The sequence below is a fragment of the Coregonus clupeaformis genome, chromosome 19 (genome assembly GCF_020615455.1).
Source record: "Coregonus clupeaformis isolate EN_2021a chromosome 19, ASM2061545v1, whole genome shotgun sequence".
Taxonomy (NCBI): domain Eukaryota; kingdom Metazoa; phylum Chordata; class Actinopteri; order Salmoniformes; family Salmonidae; genus Coregonus; species Coregonus clupeaformis.
In genome coordinates this window covers 7,331,241-7,350,206 of record NC_059210.1, presented here as the reverse complement: position 1 = coordinate 7,350,206, position 18,966 = coordinate 7,331,241, and the positions used below count along the sequence as shown (strand labels likewise).

General features: G+C 47.6%; 2 protein-coding genes across 2 annotated transcripts; one reads left to right on the top strand and one right to left on the bottom strand.

The window, feature by feature from the left end:
- Positions 1-2,994: 2,994 nt before the first annotated feature.
- LOC123481382 (triosephosphate isomerase A-like) lies at positions 2,995-3,946 on the bottom strand. The gene has a single exon (XM_045205140.1). It carries the CDS (start codon positions 3,935-3,937, stop codon positions 3,191-3,193), a length of 747 nt encoding a protein of 248 aa, XP_045061075.1. The 5' UTR covers positions 3,938-3,946; the 3' UTR covers positions 2,995-3,190.
- A 782-nt stretch (positions 3,947-4,728) lies between these two features.
- LOC121531267 (tight junction protein ZO-1-like) lies at positions 4,729-16,765 on the top strand. The gene is made up of 5 exons (XM_045205138.1): positions 4,729-4,762; positions 5,012-5,507; positions 15,095-15,312; positions 15,558-15,701; positions 16,612-16,765. Exons 2-5 carry the CDS (start codon positions 5,431-5,433, stop codon positions 16,704-16,706), a joined length of 534 nt encoding a protein of 177 aa, XP_045061073.1. The 5' UTR covers positions 4,729-4,762; positions 5,012-5,430; the 3' UTR covers positions 16,707-16,765.
- The last annotated feature ends 2,201 nt before the right edge of the window (positions 16,766-18,966 follow it).

Sequence of the window (18,966 nt, the reverse complement as noted above, 5' to 3'; positions counted from 1 at the left end):
TAACTGGCCGTCCTGTCTCTCACTCTACCCTCTACTTTGTGGAATGGATTTGTAAGTGTATGAAGGTTTGGGTCAATTCCATTTTAATTCCTGTCAAATCAGGAAGTACATTGAAATTCTAATTACAATTCTCTTCAATTGGGAAAATGTGGAATGTGGGTTTACTCTCTGAACCCCAACCCTGATGTATCTGTGCTGCTTTCTCACTGTCCCTCCCTCCATCTCCCCCTGCCAGAGCCCCTGAGCCCCAGAAGCCCCTGGGTCTAAACCCCTGGATGATGTGGTCCGCTCCTCCAACCACTACGATCCTGACGAGGATGAGGAGTACTACAGGAAGCAGCTGTCCTCCTTTGACCGACGCAGCTTCGACAGCAAGGCCATGAACCCCAGCCCTGGCATCAACCGCTTCCCACCACAGACCCAGTTGGCTTACCCTTACAACAGGTACACTACACTACCCAGAACCCCTACAAAAGGTACACTACACTACCCAGAACCCCTACAAAGGTACACTACACTATCCAGAACCCCTACAAAAGGTACACTACACTACCCAGAACCCCTACAACAGGTACACTACACTACCCAGAACCCCTACAACAGGTACACTACACTACCCAGAACCCCTACAACAGGTACACTACACTACCCAGAACCCCTACAACAGGTACACTACACTACCCAGAACCCCTACAACAGGTACACTACACTACCCATAACCCCTACAACAGGTACACTATACTACCCAGAACCCTTACAACAGGTAAACTATACTACCCATAACCCCTACAACAGGTACACTACACTACCCAGAACCCCTACAACAGGTACACTACACTAATAATAATAATAATAATAATAATAATAATATGCCATTTAGCAGACGCTTTTATCCAAAGCGACTTACAGTCATGCGTGCATACATTTTTGTGTATGGGTGGTCCCGGGGATCTTTGCGCCTTTTCTTTTTCAATCATTTTGAAAAGTATTATCCAGACTTCTTTGGGTGGATGGAAGGAGCCATATTTCTGCTAGAGTCATGCAGTAACTGGAGAGACTTGTGGCTTCCGTTGATGCAATGTCTGATGCAAGAGAAAAGAGGGACTAAACCAAGCGTGTGACTGCAGAAGAGACTGCTTCTAGTGTCAATGGAACTTGTAGTCACTAGCGATACACAAAGTACTGGTCCCCTTACAGTAATGAGTGAGCACATATTCTATATGGAACATCACTAAGTGCAGTGCTTATTAATATATCAGAAATGTACATTTTAGATTATACAGTGGGGAAAAAAAGTATTTAGTCAGCCACCAATTGTGCAAGTTCTCCCACTTAAAAAGATGAGAAAGGCCTGTAATTTTCATCATAGGTACACGTCAACTATGACAGACAAATTGAGAATTTCTTTTCCAGAAAATCACATTGTAGGATTTTAATGAATTTATTTGCAAATTATGGTGGAAAATAAGTATTTGGTCACCTACAAACAAGCAAGATTTCTGGCTCTCACAGACCTGTAACTTCTTCTTTAAGAGGCTCCTCTGTCCTCCACTGCGTTACCTGTATTAATGGCACCTGTTTGAACTTGTTATCAGTATAAAAGCCACCTGTCCACAACCTCAAACAGTCACACTCCAAACTCCACTATGGCCAACACCAAAGAGCTGTCAAAGGACACCAGAAACAAAATTGTAGACCTGCACCAGGCTGGAAGACTGAATCTGCAATAGGTAAGCAGCTTGGTTTGAAGAAATCAACTGTGGGAGCAATTATTAGGAAATGGAAGACATACAAGACCACTGATAATCTCCCCTCGATCTGGGGGTTCCACGCAAGATCTCACCCCGTGGGGTCAAAATGATCACAAGAACGGTGAGCAAAAATCCCAGAACCACACGGGGGGACCTAGTGAATGACCTGCAGAGAGCTGGGACCAAAGTAACAAAGCCTACCATCAGTAACACACTACGCCGCCAGGGACTCAAATCCTGCAGTGCCAGACGTGTCCCCTGCTTAAGCCAGTACATGTCCAGGCCCGTCTGAAGTTTGCTAGAGTGCATTTGGATGATCCAGAAGAGGATTGGGGAGAATGTCATATGGTCAGATGAAACCAAAAATAGAACTTTTTGGTAAAAACTCAACTCGTCGTGTTTGGAGGACAAAGAATGCTGAGTTGCATCCAAAGAACACCATACCTACTATGAAGCATGGGGGTGGAAACATCATGCTTTGGGGCTGTTTTTCTGCAAAGGGACCAGGACGACTGATCCGTGTAAAGGAAAAGAATGAATGGGGCCATGTTTCAGTGAGATTTTGAGTGAAAACCTCCTTCCATCAGCAAGGGCATTGAAGATGAAACGTGGCTGGGTCTTTCAGCATGACAATGATCCCAAACACACTGCCCGGGCAACGAAGGATGACTTCGTAGAAGCATTTCCAAGGTCCTGGAGTGGCCTAGCCAGTCTCCAGATCTCAACCCCATAGAAAATCTTTGGAGGGAGTTGAAAGTCCGTGTTGCCCAGCGACAGCCCCCAAAACATCACTGCTCTAGAGGAGATCTGCATGGAGGAATGGGACAAAATACCAGCAACAGTGTGTGAAAACCTTGTGAAGACTTACAGAAAACGTTTGACCTGTGTCATTGCCAACAAAGGGTATATAACAAAGTATTGAGAAACTTTTGTTATTGACCAAATACTTATTTTCCACCATAATTTGCAAATAAATTCATAAAAAATCCTACAATGTGACTTTCTGGAAAAAGAATTCTCATTTTGTCTGTCATAGTTGACGTGTACCTATGATGAAAATTACAGGCCTCTCTCATCTTTTTAAGTGGGAGAACTTGCACAATTGGTGGCTGACTAAATACTTTTTTCCCCCACTGTATATAGTTGATATAGTAGTTGTTAGGAACCGCCATCCAAAGAGACGTTCCATAATAAAAGTCCCATCCTCAACACACAGAATACCATCTGCATCAACCAATGGAGAAATAATCTGGACTGACATGTCTTATCAATGTGGGACTTTTACTGTGGCGGGTCCCTAAACTACAGTGCAGTACAAAATGAGTCAAATAGTCCCTTGTTGACACAAACACAGGTAAAGCCATTGTCACACAGACACTCTGGGAAGAGAGGCAGTCACAGGACACTACTAGCAGCAGGTTAGATTGCTCTTGTGCGCTCTAGGCACGCGCGTTGATGATGTCAACAAACTCGGGCTTGAGGGAGGCTCCACCCACCAGGAAGCCGTCCACATCGTTTTGGGAGCCCAGCTCTTTGCAGTTGGCCCCCGTCACGGAGCCTCCGTAGATAATGCGGACGGAGTCAGCCACGGCCTCAGAGACGTTGGCCCTCATCCACTCCCTCAGCTTCTCATGCACCTCCTGGGCCTGTTCGGGTGAGGCCGTCTTGCCAGTACCGATGGCCCACACAGGCTCGTAAGCCAGCACCACTTTACTCCAGTCCTTCACGTTGTCTGCGATGACCTGGGTCTGGGTGTACACCACCTCCTCTGTGGTTCCAGCCTCTCTCTTCTCCAGCTTCTCTCCGATGCAGGCGATCACCCCCAGGCCACTCTCCAGGGCATGGGCCACCTTCTGACCAATCAGCTCGTCGCTCTCCCCGAACACGTGGCGCCTCTCCGAGTGGCCCAGAATCACCCACTCCACGCCACAGTCCTTGATCATCACAGGGCTGATCTCGCCAGTGAAGGCCCCCTTGGCGACTTTGTAGCAGTTCTGTGCGGCCACGCCGATCCTTGCATCCAGGTTAGAGCGGGCAAAGTCAAGGTAGACGGTGGGAGCACCACACACCACCTTGGTTTCATCGTTGAGGCTCGCAGTGTTCAGGGTCGTTATAAGGTCGCCCAGGCTCTTCTTGTCACCGTTCATCTTCCAGTTTCCTCCTACGAAAAATGTTCTGGACGACATGATGGCTGGGCGGTAGACGATACCGGAAAAAAACGACGACACTAGGAGGTGATGCGCTCGCTACCCAGAACCCCTACAACAGGTACACTACACTACCCAGAACCCCTACAACATGTACACTACACTACCCAGAACCCCTACAACAGGTACACTACACTACCCAGAACCCCTACAACAGGTACACTACACTACCCAGAACCCCTACAACAGGTACACTACACTACCCAGAACCCCTACAACAGGTACACTACACTACCCATAACCCCTACAACAGGTAAACTACACTACCCAGAACCCCTACAACAGGTACACTACACTACCCATAACCCCTACAACAGGTAAACTACACTACCCATAACCCCTACACCTGGTAAACTACACTACCCATAACCCCTAGAACCATTTCCTTTCCAGCAGGCCCAGCTGGCTTTACCCCCCACAATCCTACCCAAATCAACACCTAGCCCCAAGGCACGTGTACTGTAGATCTGAGAGGATAGGTTCAATCAATAAGTCAGGCTGACCGCGTTTGAGAGGATCAAGTCCTAAGTCAGAACTGCTAATCTTGAACACATAATGAGTTATTGGGGATTCAAGGTGACATTGATTTGTAGATTAAGTGATTCTGCCCAAAATCGACTGTGACGTAGTTGATCTTAAACACACCCTGTGTTGTGTCTGCGCTTCAGGGCGGAGTCTGTGGAGAAGGTGAGTCCGGTGGAGAAGAGGTCGACCCCTCCCCCCAGATCAGCCCTGTGTCTCAGTACGGACCCCCGGCCCTGCCAGTACCGCCCAACAGCCTGCCCAAACTCATCACCAACGAAGGTAAGAACAGACAGCCACATGTCTCAGGGGATCTCAATAGCGAGGCAGTTAGTCTCCACCCTTAATGTAACACTTAGTATTATCTAATATTAGTGGAGCCACCTCCCTTCAAAGATAGTGTTACGTTTGATAAAACAAAGAGCAGTGCGAAAAGTACTTAGAATTATGTTGACGTCTTCTTTAAGTGTAATAGTTTAGTAAACCGCTGGCTGTATGTAGGTGCTCACGTCCTTTTCCCTCTCTCCCCAGTGACCTCACACCCCGACCAGCTCCTCAGCTCCTCTCCAAAACCTGACCTCTCTGGTCTCCGCCCCCCTGTCCTCCAGGGCCCCCCTTCCCAGCCCTACCTGGCCCAGAGGTCCCCAGTGGGGGTCAACGGCACTGACGCACCCCCCAAAACCCCTGGAACCACCCCCACCCCACAAAGCTACAACCGCTACGTCCCCAAGCCTTACACCTCCTCGGCCCGGCCCTTTGAGAGGAAGTTTGAGAGCCCCAAGTTCAACCACAACCTCCTCCCCAACGACAGTGGGAAGACAGACCTCCTGATCAGTAGCAGCATCCCCAAACCCAGCGTGGTCGTCAACAACAACAACAGCAGTACCAAGCCACCGCTGTCCCCTCCGCCCCTGGACCACGACAGTGGGCTGGACACGTTCACACGCACCATGGACAACAGGGGGCCCAGGTACCAGCAGCACAACAACCTAGTCAACAATGCTGTGTCCAAGGCCATACCTGTCAGGTAAGGATATACTGTTGCAGGGGGGTTGGGGGGGTGTAACATTGAACAGGACTCAAACCCTGGTCGGGCAACTGTTAACTAAGAGATCCGAACATCTTGACAAAATGGCTAGGTGTTTGTTTGGCAAGGTTGTTTCTGTATAGTAATTTAGCAGATACCTCTATCCAGACCCTACTGTCTACCTTGAGCTGTTGTCTGACTTGTTCTGCCTCTAGCCCAGCCTCCCTACACCCACAAACGGTACATACAGTAATCATACTTATTACATCACTTGAACATACACAGCATCATACAGGCAACACTGTGCCCAAGGCCATACCTCTTAGATAATAATCTGGTCAGGTAGTAGACCCTGTTAGATTAGGGGGGATGAGGTAATAATCTGGTCAGGTAGTAGACCCTGTTAGATAAGGGGGATGAGGTAATAATCTGGTCAGGTAGTAGACCCTGTTAGATAAGGGGGATGAGGTAATAATCTGGTCAGGTAGTAGACCCTGTTAGATAAGGGGGATGAGGTAATAATCTGGTCAGGTAGTAATAGTAGACCCTGTTAGATAAGGGGGATGAGGTAATAATCTGGTCAGGTAGTAGTAGTAGACCCTGTTAGATTAGGGGGGATGAGGTAATAATCTGGTCAGGTAGTAGACCCTGTTAGATAAGGGGATGAGGTAATAATCTGGTCAGGTAGTAGACCCTGTTAGATAAGGGGGATGAGGTAATAATCTGGTCAGGTAGTAGACCCTGTTAGATAAGGGGGATGAGGTAATAATCTGGTCAGGTAGTAATAGTAGACCCTGTTAGATAAGGGGGATGAGGTAATAATCTGGTCAGGTAGTAGACCCTGTTAGATTAGGGGGATGAGGTAATAATCTGGTCAGGTAGTAGACCCTGTTAGATAAGGGGATGATGTAATAATCTGGTCAGGTAGTAGTAGTAGACCCTGTTAGATAAGGGGGATGAGGTAATAATCTGGTCAGGTAGTAATAGTAGACCCTGTTAGATAAGGGGGATGAGGTAATAATCTGGTCAGGTAGTAATAGTAGACCCTGTTAGATAAGGGGGATGAGGTAATAATCTGGTCAGGTAGTAGTAGTAGACCCTGTTAGATTAGGGGGTGAGGTAATAATCTGGTCAGGTAGTAGTAGTAGTAGTAGACCCTGTTAGATAAGGGGGGATGAGGTAATAATCTGGTCAAGTAGTAGACCCTGTTAGATAAGGGGATGAGGTAATAATCTGGTCAGGTAGTAGACCCTGTTAGATAAAGGGGATGAGGTAATAATCTGATCAGGTAGTAGACCCTGTTAGATAAGGGGATGAGGTAATAATCTGGTCAGGTGGTAGTAGTAGACCCTGTTAGATTAGGGGGATGAGGTAATAATCTGGTCAGGTAGTAGACCCTGTTAGATAAGGGGGATGAGGTAATAATATGGTCAGGTAGTAGTAGACCCTGTTAGATAAGGGGGATGAGGTAATAATCTGGTCAGGTAGTAGACCCTGTTAGATAAGGGGGATGAGGTAATAATCTGGTCAGGTAGTAATAGTAGACCCTGTTAGATAAGGGGGATGAGGTAATAATCTGGTCAGGTAGTAGTAGACCCTGTTAGGATAAGGGGGATGATGTAATAATCTGGTCAGGTAGTAATAGTAGACCCTGTTAGATTAGGGGGATGAGGTAATAATCTGGTCAGGTAGTAGTAGACCCTGTTAGATAAGGGGGATGAGGTAATAATCTGGTCAGGTAGTAGAACCTGTTAGATAAGGGGATGAGGTAATAATCTGGTCAGGGTAGTAGTAGTAGACCCTGTTAGATAAGGGGGATGAGGTAATAATATGGTCAGGTAGTAGACCCTGTTAGATAAGGGGGATGAGGTAATAATCTGGTCAGGTAGTAATAGTAGACCCTGTTAGATAAGGGGGATGAGGTAATAATCTGGTCAGGTAGTAGACCCTGTTAGATAAGGGGGGATGAGGTAATAATCTGGTCAGGTAGTAGACCCTGTTAGATTAGGGGGATGAGGTAATAATCTGGTCAGGTAGTAGTAGTAGACCCTGTTAGATGAGGGGGATGAGGTAATAATCTGGTCAGGTAGTAGACCCTGTTAGATAAGGGGGATGAGGTAATAATCTGGTCAGGTAGTAATAGTAGACCCTGTTAGATAAGGAGGATGAGGTAATAATCTGGTCAGGTAGTAGACCCTGTTAGATAAGGGGGATGAGGTTATAATCTGGTCAGGTAGTAATAGTAGACCCTGTTAGATAAGGGGGATGAGGGTAATAATCTGGTCAGGTAGTAATAGTAGACCCTGTTAGATAAGGGGGAGGAGGTCATAATCTGGTCAGGTGGTAGACCCTGTTAGATAAGGGGGATGATGTAATAATCTGGTCAGGTGGTAGTAGTAGACCCTGTTAGATAAGGGGAGGAGGTCATAATCTGGTCAGGTAGTAGACCCTGTTAGATAAGGGGGATGAGGTAATAATCTGGTCAGGTAGTAGACCCTGTTAGATAAGGGGGATGAGGTAATAATCTGGTCAGGTAGTAGACCCTGTTAGATAAGGGGGATGAGGTAATAATCTGGTCAGGTAGTAGACCCTGTTAGATAAGGGGGATGAGGTAACAATCTGGTCAGGTAGTAGTAGTAGACCCTGTTAGATAAAGGGGATGAGGTAATAATCTGGTCAGGTAGTAATAGTAGACCCTGTTAGATAAGGGGGATGAGGTAATAATCTGGTCAGGTAGTAGACCCTGTTAGATAAGGGGGATGAGGTAATAATCTGGTCAGGTAGTAATAGTAGACCCTGTTAGATAAGGGGGATGAGGTAATAATCTGGTCAGGTAGTAATAGTAGACCCTGTTAGATAAGGGGGATGAGGTAATAATCTGGTCAGGTAGTAATAGTAGACCCTGTTAGATAAGGGGGATGAGGTAATAATCTGGTCAGGTAGTAGACCCTGTTAGATAAGGGGGGATGAGGTAATAATCTGGTCAGGTAGTAATAGTAGACCCTGTTAGATAAGGGGGGATGAGGTAATAATCTGGTCAGGTAGTAATAGTAGACCCTGTTAGATAAGGGGGATGAGGTAATAATCTGGTCAGGTAGTAGACCCTGTTAGATAAGGGGGATGAGGTAATAATCTGGTCAGGTAGTAGACCCTGTTAGATAAGGGGAGGAGGTAATAATCTGGTCAGGTAGTAGACCCTGTTAGATAAGGGGGATGAGGTAATAATCTGGTCAGGTAGTAGACCCTGTCAGATAAGGGGGATGAGGTAATAATCTGGTCAGGTAGTAGACCCTGTTAGATTAGGGGGATGAGGTAATATTCTGGTCAGGTAGTAGTAGTAGACCCTGTTAGATAAGGGGGATGAGGTAATAATCTGGTCAGGTAGTAGACCCTGTTAGATAAGGGGATGAGGTAATAATCTGGTCAGGTAGTAGACCCTGTTAGATAAGGGGGATGAGGTAATAATCTGGTCAGGTAGTAGTAGTATACCCTGTTAGATAAGGGGGATGAGGTAATAATCTGGTCAGGTAGTAGACCCTGTTAGATAAGGGGGATGAGGTAATAATCTGGTCAGGTAGTAGACCCTGTTAGATAAGGGGGGATGAGGTAATAATCTGGTCAGGTAGTAGACCCTGTTAGATAAGGGGGATGAGGTAATAATCTGGTCAGGTAGTAGACCCTGTTAGATAAGGGGGATGAGGTAATAATCTGGTCAGGTAGTAGTAGACCCTGTTAGATAAAGGGGATGAGGTAATAATCTGGTCAGGTAGTAGTAGACCCTGTTAGATAAGGGGGATGAGGTAATAATCTGGTCAGGTAGTAGACCCTGTTAGATAAGGGGGATGAGGTAATAATCTGGTCAGGTAGTAGACCCTGTTAGATAAGGGGGATGAGGTAATAATCTGGTCAGGTGGTAGTAGTAGACCCTGTTAGATAAGGGGGATGAGGTAATAATCTGGTCAGGTGTAGACCCTGTTAGATAAAGGGGAGGAGGTAATAATCTGGTCAGGTAGCAGACCCTGTTAGATAAAGGGGAGGAGGTAATAATCTGGTCAGGTAGTAGACCCTGTTAGATAAGGGGGATGAGGTAATAATCTGGTCGGTAGTAGACCCTGTTAGATAAGGGGATGAGGTAATAATCTGGTCAGGTAGTAGTAGACCCTGTTAGATAAAGGGATGAGGTAATAATCTGGTCAGGTAGTAGTAGACCCTGTTAGATAAGGGGGATGAGGTAATAATCTGGTCAGGTAGTAGACCCTGTTAGATAAGGGGGATGAGGTAATAATCTGGTCAGGTAGTAGACCCTGTTAGATAAGGGGGATGAGGTAATAATCTGGTCAGGTGGTAGTAGTAGACCCTGTTAGATAAGGGGGATGAGGTAATAATCTGGTCAGGTAGTAGACCCTGTTAGATAAAGGGGAGGAGGTAATAATCTGGTCAGGTAGTAGACCCTGTTAGATAAAGGGGAGGAGGTAATAATCTGGTCAGGTAGTAGACCCTGTTAGATAAGGGGGATGAGGTAATAATCTGGTCAGGTAGTAGACCCTGTTAGATAAGGGGGATGAGGTAATAATCTGGTCAGGTGGTAGTAGTAGACCCTGTTAGATAAGGGGGATGAGGTAATAATCTGGTCAGGTAGTAGACCCTGTTAGATAAAGGGGAGGAGGTAATAATCTGGTCAGGTAGTAGACCCTGTTAGATAAAGGGGAGGAGGTAATAATCTGGTCAGGTAGTAGACCCTGTTAGATAAGGGGGATGAGGTAATAATCTGGTCAGGCAGTAGTAGACCCTGTTAGATAAGGGGGATGAGGTAATAATCTGGTCAGGTAGTAGACCCTGTTAGATAAGGGGGATGAGGGTAATAATCTGGTCAGGTAGTAGACCCTGTTAGATAAGGGGGGATGAGGGTAATAATCTGGTCAGTAGTAGTAGACCCTGTTAGATTAGGGGGATGAGGTAATAATCTGGTCAGGTAGTAGACCCTGTTAGATAAAGGGGAGGAGGTAATAATCTGGTCAGGTAGTAGACCCTGTTAGATAAGGGGGAGGAGGTAATAATCTGGTCAGGTAGTAGTGACCCTGTTAGATAAGGGGGATGAGGTAATAATCTGGTCAGGTAGTAGACCCTGTTAGATAAGTGGGGATGAGGTAATAATCTGGTCAGGCAGTAGTAGACCCCTGTTAGATAGGGGGATGAGGTAATAATCTGGTCAGGTAGTAGTAGACCCTGTTAGATAAGGGGATGAGGTAATAATCTGGTCAGGTAGTAGACCCTGTTAGATAAGGGGGGATGAGGTAATAATCTGGTCAGGCAGTAGTAGACCCTGTTAGATAAGGGGGATGAGGTAATAATCTGGTCAGGCAGTAGTAGACCCTGTTAGATAAGGGGGGATGAGGGTAATAATCTGGTCAGGTAGTAGTAGACCCTGTTAGATAAGGGGGATGAGGTAATAATCTGGTCAGGCAGTAGTAGACCCTGTTAGATAAGGGGGATGAGGTAATAATCTGGTCAGGTAGTAGTAGACCCTGTTAGATTAGGGGGATGAGGTAATAATCTGGTCAGACAGTAGTAGACCCTGTTAGATTAGGGGGATGAGGTAATAATCTGGTCAGGCAGTAGTAGACCCTGTTAGATAAGGGGGATGAGGTAATAATCTGGTCAGGTAATAGTAGACCCTGTTAGATTAGGGGGATGAGGTAATAATCTGGTCAGGTAGTAGACCCTGTTAGATAAGGGGGAGGAGGTAATAATCTGGTCAGGTAGTAGACCCTGTTAGATAAGGGGGATGAGGTAATAATCTGGTCAGGTAGTAGACCCTGTTAGATAAGGGGGATGAGGTAATAATCTGGTCAGGTAGTAGACCCTGTTAGATAAGGGGGATGAGGTAATAATCTGGTCAGGTAGTAGACCCTGTTAGATAAGGGGGATGAGGTAATAATCTGGTCAGGTAGTAGACCCTGTTAGATAAGGGGGATGAGGTAATAATCTGGTCAGGTAGTAGACCCTGTTAGATAAGGGGGATGAGGTAATAATCTGGTCAGGTAGTAGACCCTGTTAGATAAGGGGGATGAGGTAATAATCTGGTCAGGTAGTAGACCCTGTTAGATAAAGGGGATGAGGTAATAATCTGGTCAGGTAGTAGACCCTGTTAGATAAGGGGGATGAGGTAATAATCTGGTCAGGTAGTAGACCCTGTTAGATAAAGGGGAGGAGGTAATAATCTGGTCAGGTAGTAGACCCTGTTAGATAAAGGGGAGGAGGTAATAATCTGGTCAGGTAGTAGACCCTGTTAGATAAGGGGGATGAGGTAATAATCTGGTCAGGTAGTAGACCCTGTTAGATAAGGGGGATGAGGTAATAATCTGGTCAGGTGGTAGTAGTAGACCCTGTTAGATAAGGGGGATGAGGTAATAATCTGGTCAGGTAGTAGACCCTGTTAGATAAAGGGGATGAGGTAATAATCTGGTCAGGTAGTAGACCCTGTTAGATAAGGGGGATGAGGTAATAATCTGGTCAGGTAGTAGACCCTGTTAGATAAGGGGGAGGAGGTGCATGCATCATAAACTGCATCATACAGGCAATGTCCATAATTCCAGATTTACTAACTGGTCCTGTATGGCTCCGTCGGTAGAGCATGGCGCTTGCGACGCCAAGGATCGTGGGTTTGATTCCCGCTGGGGCCACAGTCGCGTCGGATAGAAGCATCTGCATAAACAGCACAGTTCTCAGTGTGACCTCTATGGCTGCAAATACTACTGTGCTGAGGTTCTCTGCCTCACACCTAAACAATACGTACTGTATCAACACTCATTACCTGTCTTGAACTATGTCATACACAAGCAATGGAATAATTATACACCTGAGAAAGCATATTTATGACCTTGTAGGTTCATGTAGGGACCTCGTTATGTAGCCTGCTGTTGTGTATAACTCACTTTTTCTGCCTCACCCCCCGCTCCCCTCCTCTCCCTTCCACCTCTCCCCCCCAGTCTCCCCCCCTTCCACCTCTCCCCTAGTCTCACCCCCTACTCCCCCCTTCCACCTCTCCCCCTCTCCCCCCTCCACCTCTCCCCCAGTCTCCCCCTTCCACCTCTCCCCTACTCCCCCCTCACCTCTCCCCCTGTCTCACCCCCTACTCCCCCTCCACCTCTCCCCCCCTACTCCCCCTTCTACCTCTCCCCCCTAGTCTCACCCCCTACTCTCCTCCCTTCCACCTCTCCCCCTGAGTCTCACCCTCTACTCTCCTCCTTCCACCTCTCCCCCCAGTCTCCCCCCTTCCACCTCTCCCCCTAGTCTCACCCCCCTACTCTCCTCCTTCCACCTCTCCCCCAGTCTCCCCCCTTCCACCTCTCCCCCTAGTCTCCCCCTACTCCCCCTTCCACTCCCCTCTCCCCCCCCTTCCACCTCTCCCCCTACTCCCCCCTTCCACCTCTCCACCCCAGTCTCCCCCCTAGTCTCACCCCCTACTCTCCTCCTTCCACCTCTCCCCAGTCTCCCCCTTCCACCTCTCCCCCCCTAGTCTCACCCCTCTCCCCTCCTTCCACCTCTCCCCCTAGTCTCCCCCCTTCCACCTCTCCCCCTAGTCTCACCCCCTACTCTCCTCCCTTCCACCTCTCCCCCCCAGTCTCCCCCTACTCCTCCTACCTCTCCCCTAGTCTCACCCCCCTACTCTCCTCCTTCCACCTCTCCCCCCAGTCTCCCCTTCCACCTCTCCCCCTAGTCTCACCCCCTACTCCCCCTTCCTCTCCCCCCTAGTCTCACCCCCTACCCCCTCCCTTCCACCTCTCCCCCCCTAGTCTCCCCCCTTCCACCTCTCCCCCCAGTCTCCTCCCTTCCACCTCTCCCCCTAGTCTCACCCCTACTCCCCCTTCCACCTCTCCCCCTAGTCTCACCCCCTACTCCCCCTTCCACCTCTCCCCCTGTCTCACCCCTCTCCCCTCCCCTCACTCTCCCCCTAGTCTCCCCCTTCCCACCTCTCCCCCCTAGTCTCCCCCCTTCCACCTCTCCCCCCTAGTCTCACCCCCTACTCCCCTCCCTTCCACCTCTCCCCCCCAGTCTCCCCTCCCTTCCACCTCTCCCCCACTAGTCTCATCCCCTACTCCCTCCTTCCACCTCTCCCCCCTAGTCTCACCCCCTACTCCCTCCCTTCCACCTCTCCCCCTAGTCTCCCCTACTCCCTCCCCTTCCACCTCTCCCCCCTAGTCTCCCCCTACTCCCCTCCCTTCCACCTCTCCCCCCTAGTCTCACCCCCTACTCCCCTCCCTTCCACCTCTCCCCCTAGTCTCATCCCCTCTCCCTCCCTTCCACCTCTCCCCCTAGTCTCACCCCCTACTCCCCTCCTTCCACCTCTCCCCCTAGTCTCACCCCCTACTCCCTCCCCCTTCCACCTCTCCCCCTAGTCTCACCCCTACTCCCCTCCCTTCCACCTCTCCCCCCTAGTCTCACCCCCTACTCCCCTCCCTTCCACCTCTCCCCCTAGTCTCACCCCCTACCCTCCCTTCCACCTCTCCCCCCTAGTCTCCCCCCACTCCCTCCCTTCCACCTCTCCCCCTAGTCTCACCCCCTACTCCCCTCCCTTCCACCTATCCCCCCTAGTCTCACCCCCTACTCCCCCCCTTCCACCTCTCCCCCTAGTCTCCCCCCTACTCCTCCCTTCCACCTCTCCCCCTCTAGTCTCCCCCTACTCCCTCCCTTCCACCTCTCCCCCCCAGTCTCCCCCCCTTCCACCTCTCCCCCCTAGTCTCACCCCCTACTCCCCCCCTTCCACCTCTCCCCCCCTAGTCTCCCCCCTACTCCCCTCCCTTCCACCTCTCCCCCCAGTCTCCCCCTTTCCACCTCTCCCCTAGTCTCCCCCCTACTCCCCTCCCTTCCACCTCTCCCCCAGTCTCCCCCTTCCACCTCTCTCCCCCAGTCTCCCTCCCTTCCACCTCTCCCCCCTAGTCTCACCCCCTACTCCCCCTTCCACCTCTCCCCCTAGTCTCACCCCCTACTCCCCTCCTTCCACCTCTCCCCCTAGTCTCACCCCCTACTCCCTCCTTCCACCTCTCCCCCAGTCTCCCTCCCTTCCACCTCTCCCCACTAGTCTCATCCCTACTCCCTCCCTTCCACCTCTCCCCCCTAGTCTCACCCCCTACCCTCCCTTCCACCCTCTCCCCCTAGTCTCCCCCCTACTCCCCTCCCTTCCACCTCTCCCCCTAGTCTCATCCCCTACTCCCTCCCTTCCACCTCTCCCCCTAGTCTCACCCCCTAATCCCCTCCCTTCCACCTCTCCCCCTAGTCTCCCCTACTCCCCTCCCTTCCACCTCTCCCCCCCTAGTCTCATCCCCTACTCCCCTCCCTTCCACCTCTCCCCCCCTAGTCTCACCCCCTACTCCCCTCCCTTCCACCTCTCCCCCCCTAGTCTCCCCCCCTACTCCCCTCCCTTCCACCTCTCCCCCCCTAGTCTCCCCCCTACTCCCTCCCTTCCACCTCTCCCCCTCTAGTCTCCCCCTTCCACCTCTAGTCTCACCCCCCGCTCCCCCCTTCCCTGCTCTAGTCTATACCGGATGGTCTAGTAACTAACAGTCACAACTCTCCCTCCTCTCTAGCCCCAGTGCGCTGGAGGATGACGAGGAGGATGAAGGTCACACAGTGGTGGCCACGGCCCGGGGGATCTTCAACTGTAACGGCGGGGTGCTGAGCTCCATCGAGACGGGAGTCAGCATCATCATCCCCCAGGGAGCCATCGCAGACAGCGTGGAACAGGAGATCTACTTCAAGGTCTGCCGGGACAACAGCATTCTGCCCCCCCTGGACAAGGAGAAAGGTGCGTCTAGCGCTTGCCTTTGTATTATGTTTTCTTAATCATTATGCCCAGTGGATAGTATATCATATTTTTATTTCTCTAGTAGTATTGCTGCCAACTCAGAACCCTGAAAACAGGGGTTCAAATCCCCTGGTCCACCTCTTAACTTCCATCCCTTTCAACAGTTTCCTCCTTTCTCAAGATCTTAAATATGAAAGGAGAGCAGAATATGAATGTCAGTCTTGCCTCTGTCTTATTCCATCCAGGAGAGACCCTGCTCAGCCCTCTGGTGATGTGTGGGCCTCACGGCCTCAAGTTCCTGAAGCCGGTGGAGCTGCGCCTACCTCACTGTGCGTCTATGACCCCTGATGGTTGGTCTTTTGCTCTAAAATCCTCCGACTCCTCGTCGGGTACGCTGTCCTCTATCTCTGTCCTTTTGGGAGTTGGGTCAGGGCTTCAGGTGGCTTGTGTGATTGGTTGGGGGGTTGGGTCGGGCTTGTGTGATTGGTTGGTGTGATTCAGGAGGGGTCACCATAGAGTTGGATGGAGGGTACAGCTCCATTTTGATTCGGTCAGTCAAGTAAATGGAAATTCTAAGGCAATAATATATGTTTTAAAAAATGCATTGATTTCTCAATAAACAGAATGAAGAGCTCTTAAATGTATTTTATAATTGTTTTTAATAATCACTTCCTGAATTGTATGAATTGAAATGCAATTGACCCCTGTCAAGGAGAGATCTGGCTTGTTCATGATCAATCTTTTAAATAATCTAATCTACTGGTTTCTACTGGTTCTATTGGTCATCTCCTGGTTCCCATGTTCCAGTCATTCCATTTTCTAGTCACAACATTCCATTTTCTAGTCACAACATTGCATTTTCTTTATGGGGTTTTGCAACATTCAGTATTCACCTACTTCATTATTTCTGACAGTAGTTACAATGTGAGGAATTATGAAATATATAATTTCTTTGCACCTGACATTGCTAATCCATTTTAAAGGCTTTGACGTTTGTAAGAAGCTGAATTTGTACACAGTATTAAAATGTGACAATATTTTGAGTAAAAGTAGTTCTGAAGTATTAAAAGCTATCGATGGTTTATGTACAGCATCTAAATATACATTTCTCACAAACAACATCCTATGACTGATGATTTTGTGTAAGTTCTCGTCAGCAGATGCTGTTATTTACGGCCTGTAGGTCACTCTTAACGTAACACCGGGCCTTCAAAACCAACGTAAAGAACCGCACACTAAGAAAGACAAATGACCGACCCGACCGACCGATAACTGTTCTTGTTTCTCTAAATCCTCCAGGTGACCCCAAGACATGGCAGAACAAGTCTCTTCCAGGTGACCCCAACTACCTGGTGGGAGCCAACTGTGTGTCTGTGCTCATCGATCACTTCTAAACAGAGGGAGACAGCTGGCCTGTTACTGAATGTGTTAGATAAGGGGACGGCACAGACTCTAAACGCTCCCCCTCCCCCCCCCCCCCCTCCCCCTCCCCCCTCCCCTCCCCCCTCCCTCCTGCTGCTGTGACCCCTTCACCCTGTTGTCCCCCTCCCAGGCAGCAGGGGGCAGCACTGCTTGACTTGATGAAGTACAAACTTGATTCTTGAACATTGAACATTGATAAGTTGTTTATGGTGACCGCCCCCAAAAGAAGTAGGAGGAGTCCCAGTGAAGTGGGAGGTGTCCCAGTGAAGTGGGAGGAGTCTCAATGTAGCATCCTATCCCAGTGCTGTGCTCTTTTTCCCCACCCACCTGTTTTTTTTGGTGCTTTAACTAAAGGCTTGCAAAAAATCTAAACTTTTAAAAAACGAAAATATATTATAAAAATGGAACTGTTGTTGGAATGCATGACCAGTGCCACAGACTGACTGAATAATAATCTCTTTTTGATTTTTTTTGCCCACATTTTGAGCAAGTTGCAAGAAAGAGGAACAAAAAAAACAAACCATTATAGATAATATTATCCTTATTTTTTTATTAATTGAATATTGCAACGGAAATTGTACAACTTACTGTATGCACTCACAAACAGAAAAGTTGGTATATGCAAAAACTTTTTTGTTTGTGAGGTTGTTTGTGGTCATGCGTTTCGCTCTTAAGGATATCTGAGGACTTTGTAGCTGAGCATGTCTGAAGGAAGATTGGTACTGTAGGCATCGTTTATGAAGATATTAAAAAAACACTCAATACCGTATGAAGGTAATACTGAAGACTGAAGGTAATATATTGGCATGGGATGCCCCCGTTTTGGTTGGTCTCTCCATGTTTAGAAGAACTACTGAATCTTTTGCAGCTATGGTTTTACCGTAGATAAATAAATGTAACTGACTTGATTTGACAAACTCCTGCAGCCGTCTAGAGATCTATGCATGTGCTTTGACTCAGGTCCAGAAGCATTGCTACTACTAAGTTCAAACACATTAAAAGTCCCATCTTACACTGCAAGCAGTGATGCCTTATCTGCATCTGAACTTTTTTTCAGGATAAAAACTCACTTAAAAACATCAGATCTTTAAGTTTTAGTGATTTATCAATTATGGAAGAAGTAAAAAAAAATATATATATATTAATATTTGAATAAATCTGCATTTTCAACCCATTGTATTAGTGAACTTGGATTTAGCGCACAATAATATTTGAGGCTGATGAAGAGGTGCTGTTTTATTTTCCTGCTATGCATATTGAAGTTTCAGAGGAAATCCTACAAACGAAAACACTAGAACGTTTAAATTGTGGCTGTATATAATGCTAGCATATGGCCTTGGTTCGCTTTAAATTCACTTTTGTACATCTTTGTTATTTTGTATGAAAGAGGTAAAAAAAAAAAAAAGTTTCTTAAAAAAAAAAGAGAGAAAGTGATGATTTCATTGGTTATGTTTGTATTCTGGTTATACCTACCCTGAGCCTTGGAACTGACCTAAGCAGTAATAAAATACAATTTTTCTACCAACATATATATATATATATACACATACATACATACATACATACATACATACATACATACATACATACACACACACACACACACACACACACACACACACACACACACACACACACACCACTACTACTACTTAAAGGCATTTTTAACAGTCAAATAACTTTTTATTCTTATTTACAAAAATAGAGAAAGTGCTCGGTTTAAATCATTTAAAAAGCTCTGTACTTGAGGGGAGCGGTTTTAAGGAGCGGTCCTTCTCTCTGTTTGTGATACAGGAAGCTCTGTTCTATTGAAATGTATTTTTGTACTAATAGACAATTTATTATGGCACATCTGTACTATTTTCTTTGATATGATGATAACACTGCTTCAATCTGACACTACTTCTTTCTTTTTCCAGTGTGGCTGCCATTTCTTTTATTTATTTTTTATTTATGTTCAATGCTTTTTTTTCCACCCTTTGCAACACATTTCTAAGTATACCACTGTATTAATAAATAAAATCATTTTTAAAGTAGTGCTTGGTTTGAGACTTCAATCGTGAGAATATAATACGTTAACTGAGTATTATTGAGGGGAGTTTGATTAAGCTGAACCGCGGTGCACCGGGCTATTGCCTGTGACGTGAACAGGAAAAAGAAGTGAGGGAGGAGTGACCTTCTCAAATCGAACAGTAATCTGTTCTGACTCAGTCATGTTGTCAACAAGGAAGC

Coding starts and splice junctions, on each gene's coding strand:
- LOC123481382 (XM_045205140.1), bottom strand. CDS start 3,937: ATGTCGTCCAGAACATTTTTCGTAGGAGGAAACTGGAAGATGAACGGT.
- LOC121531267 (XM_045205138.1), top strand. CDS start 5,431: ATGGACAACAGGGGGCCCAGGTACCAGCAGCACAACAACCTAGTCAAC. Junction 15,313..15,557: donor CCCCCTGGACAAGGAGAAAG/GTGCGTCTAGCG, acceptor TATTCCATCCAG/GAGAGACCCTGCTCAGCCCT. Junction 15,702..16,611: donor ATCCTCCGACTCCTCGTCGG/GTACGCTGTCCT, acceptor TAAATCCTCCAG/GTGACCCCAAGACATGGCAG.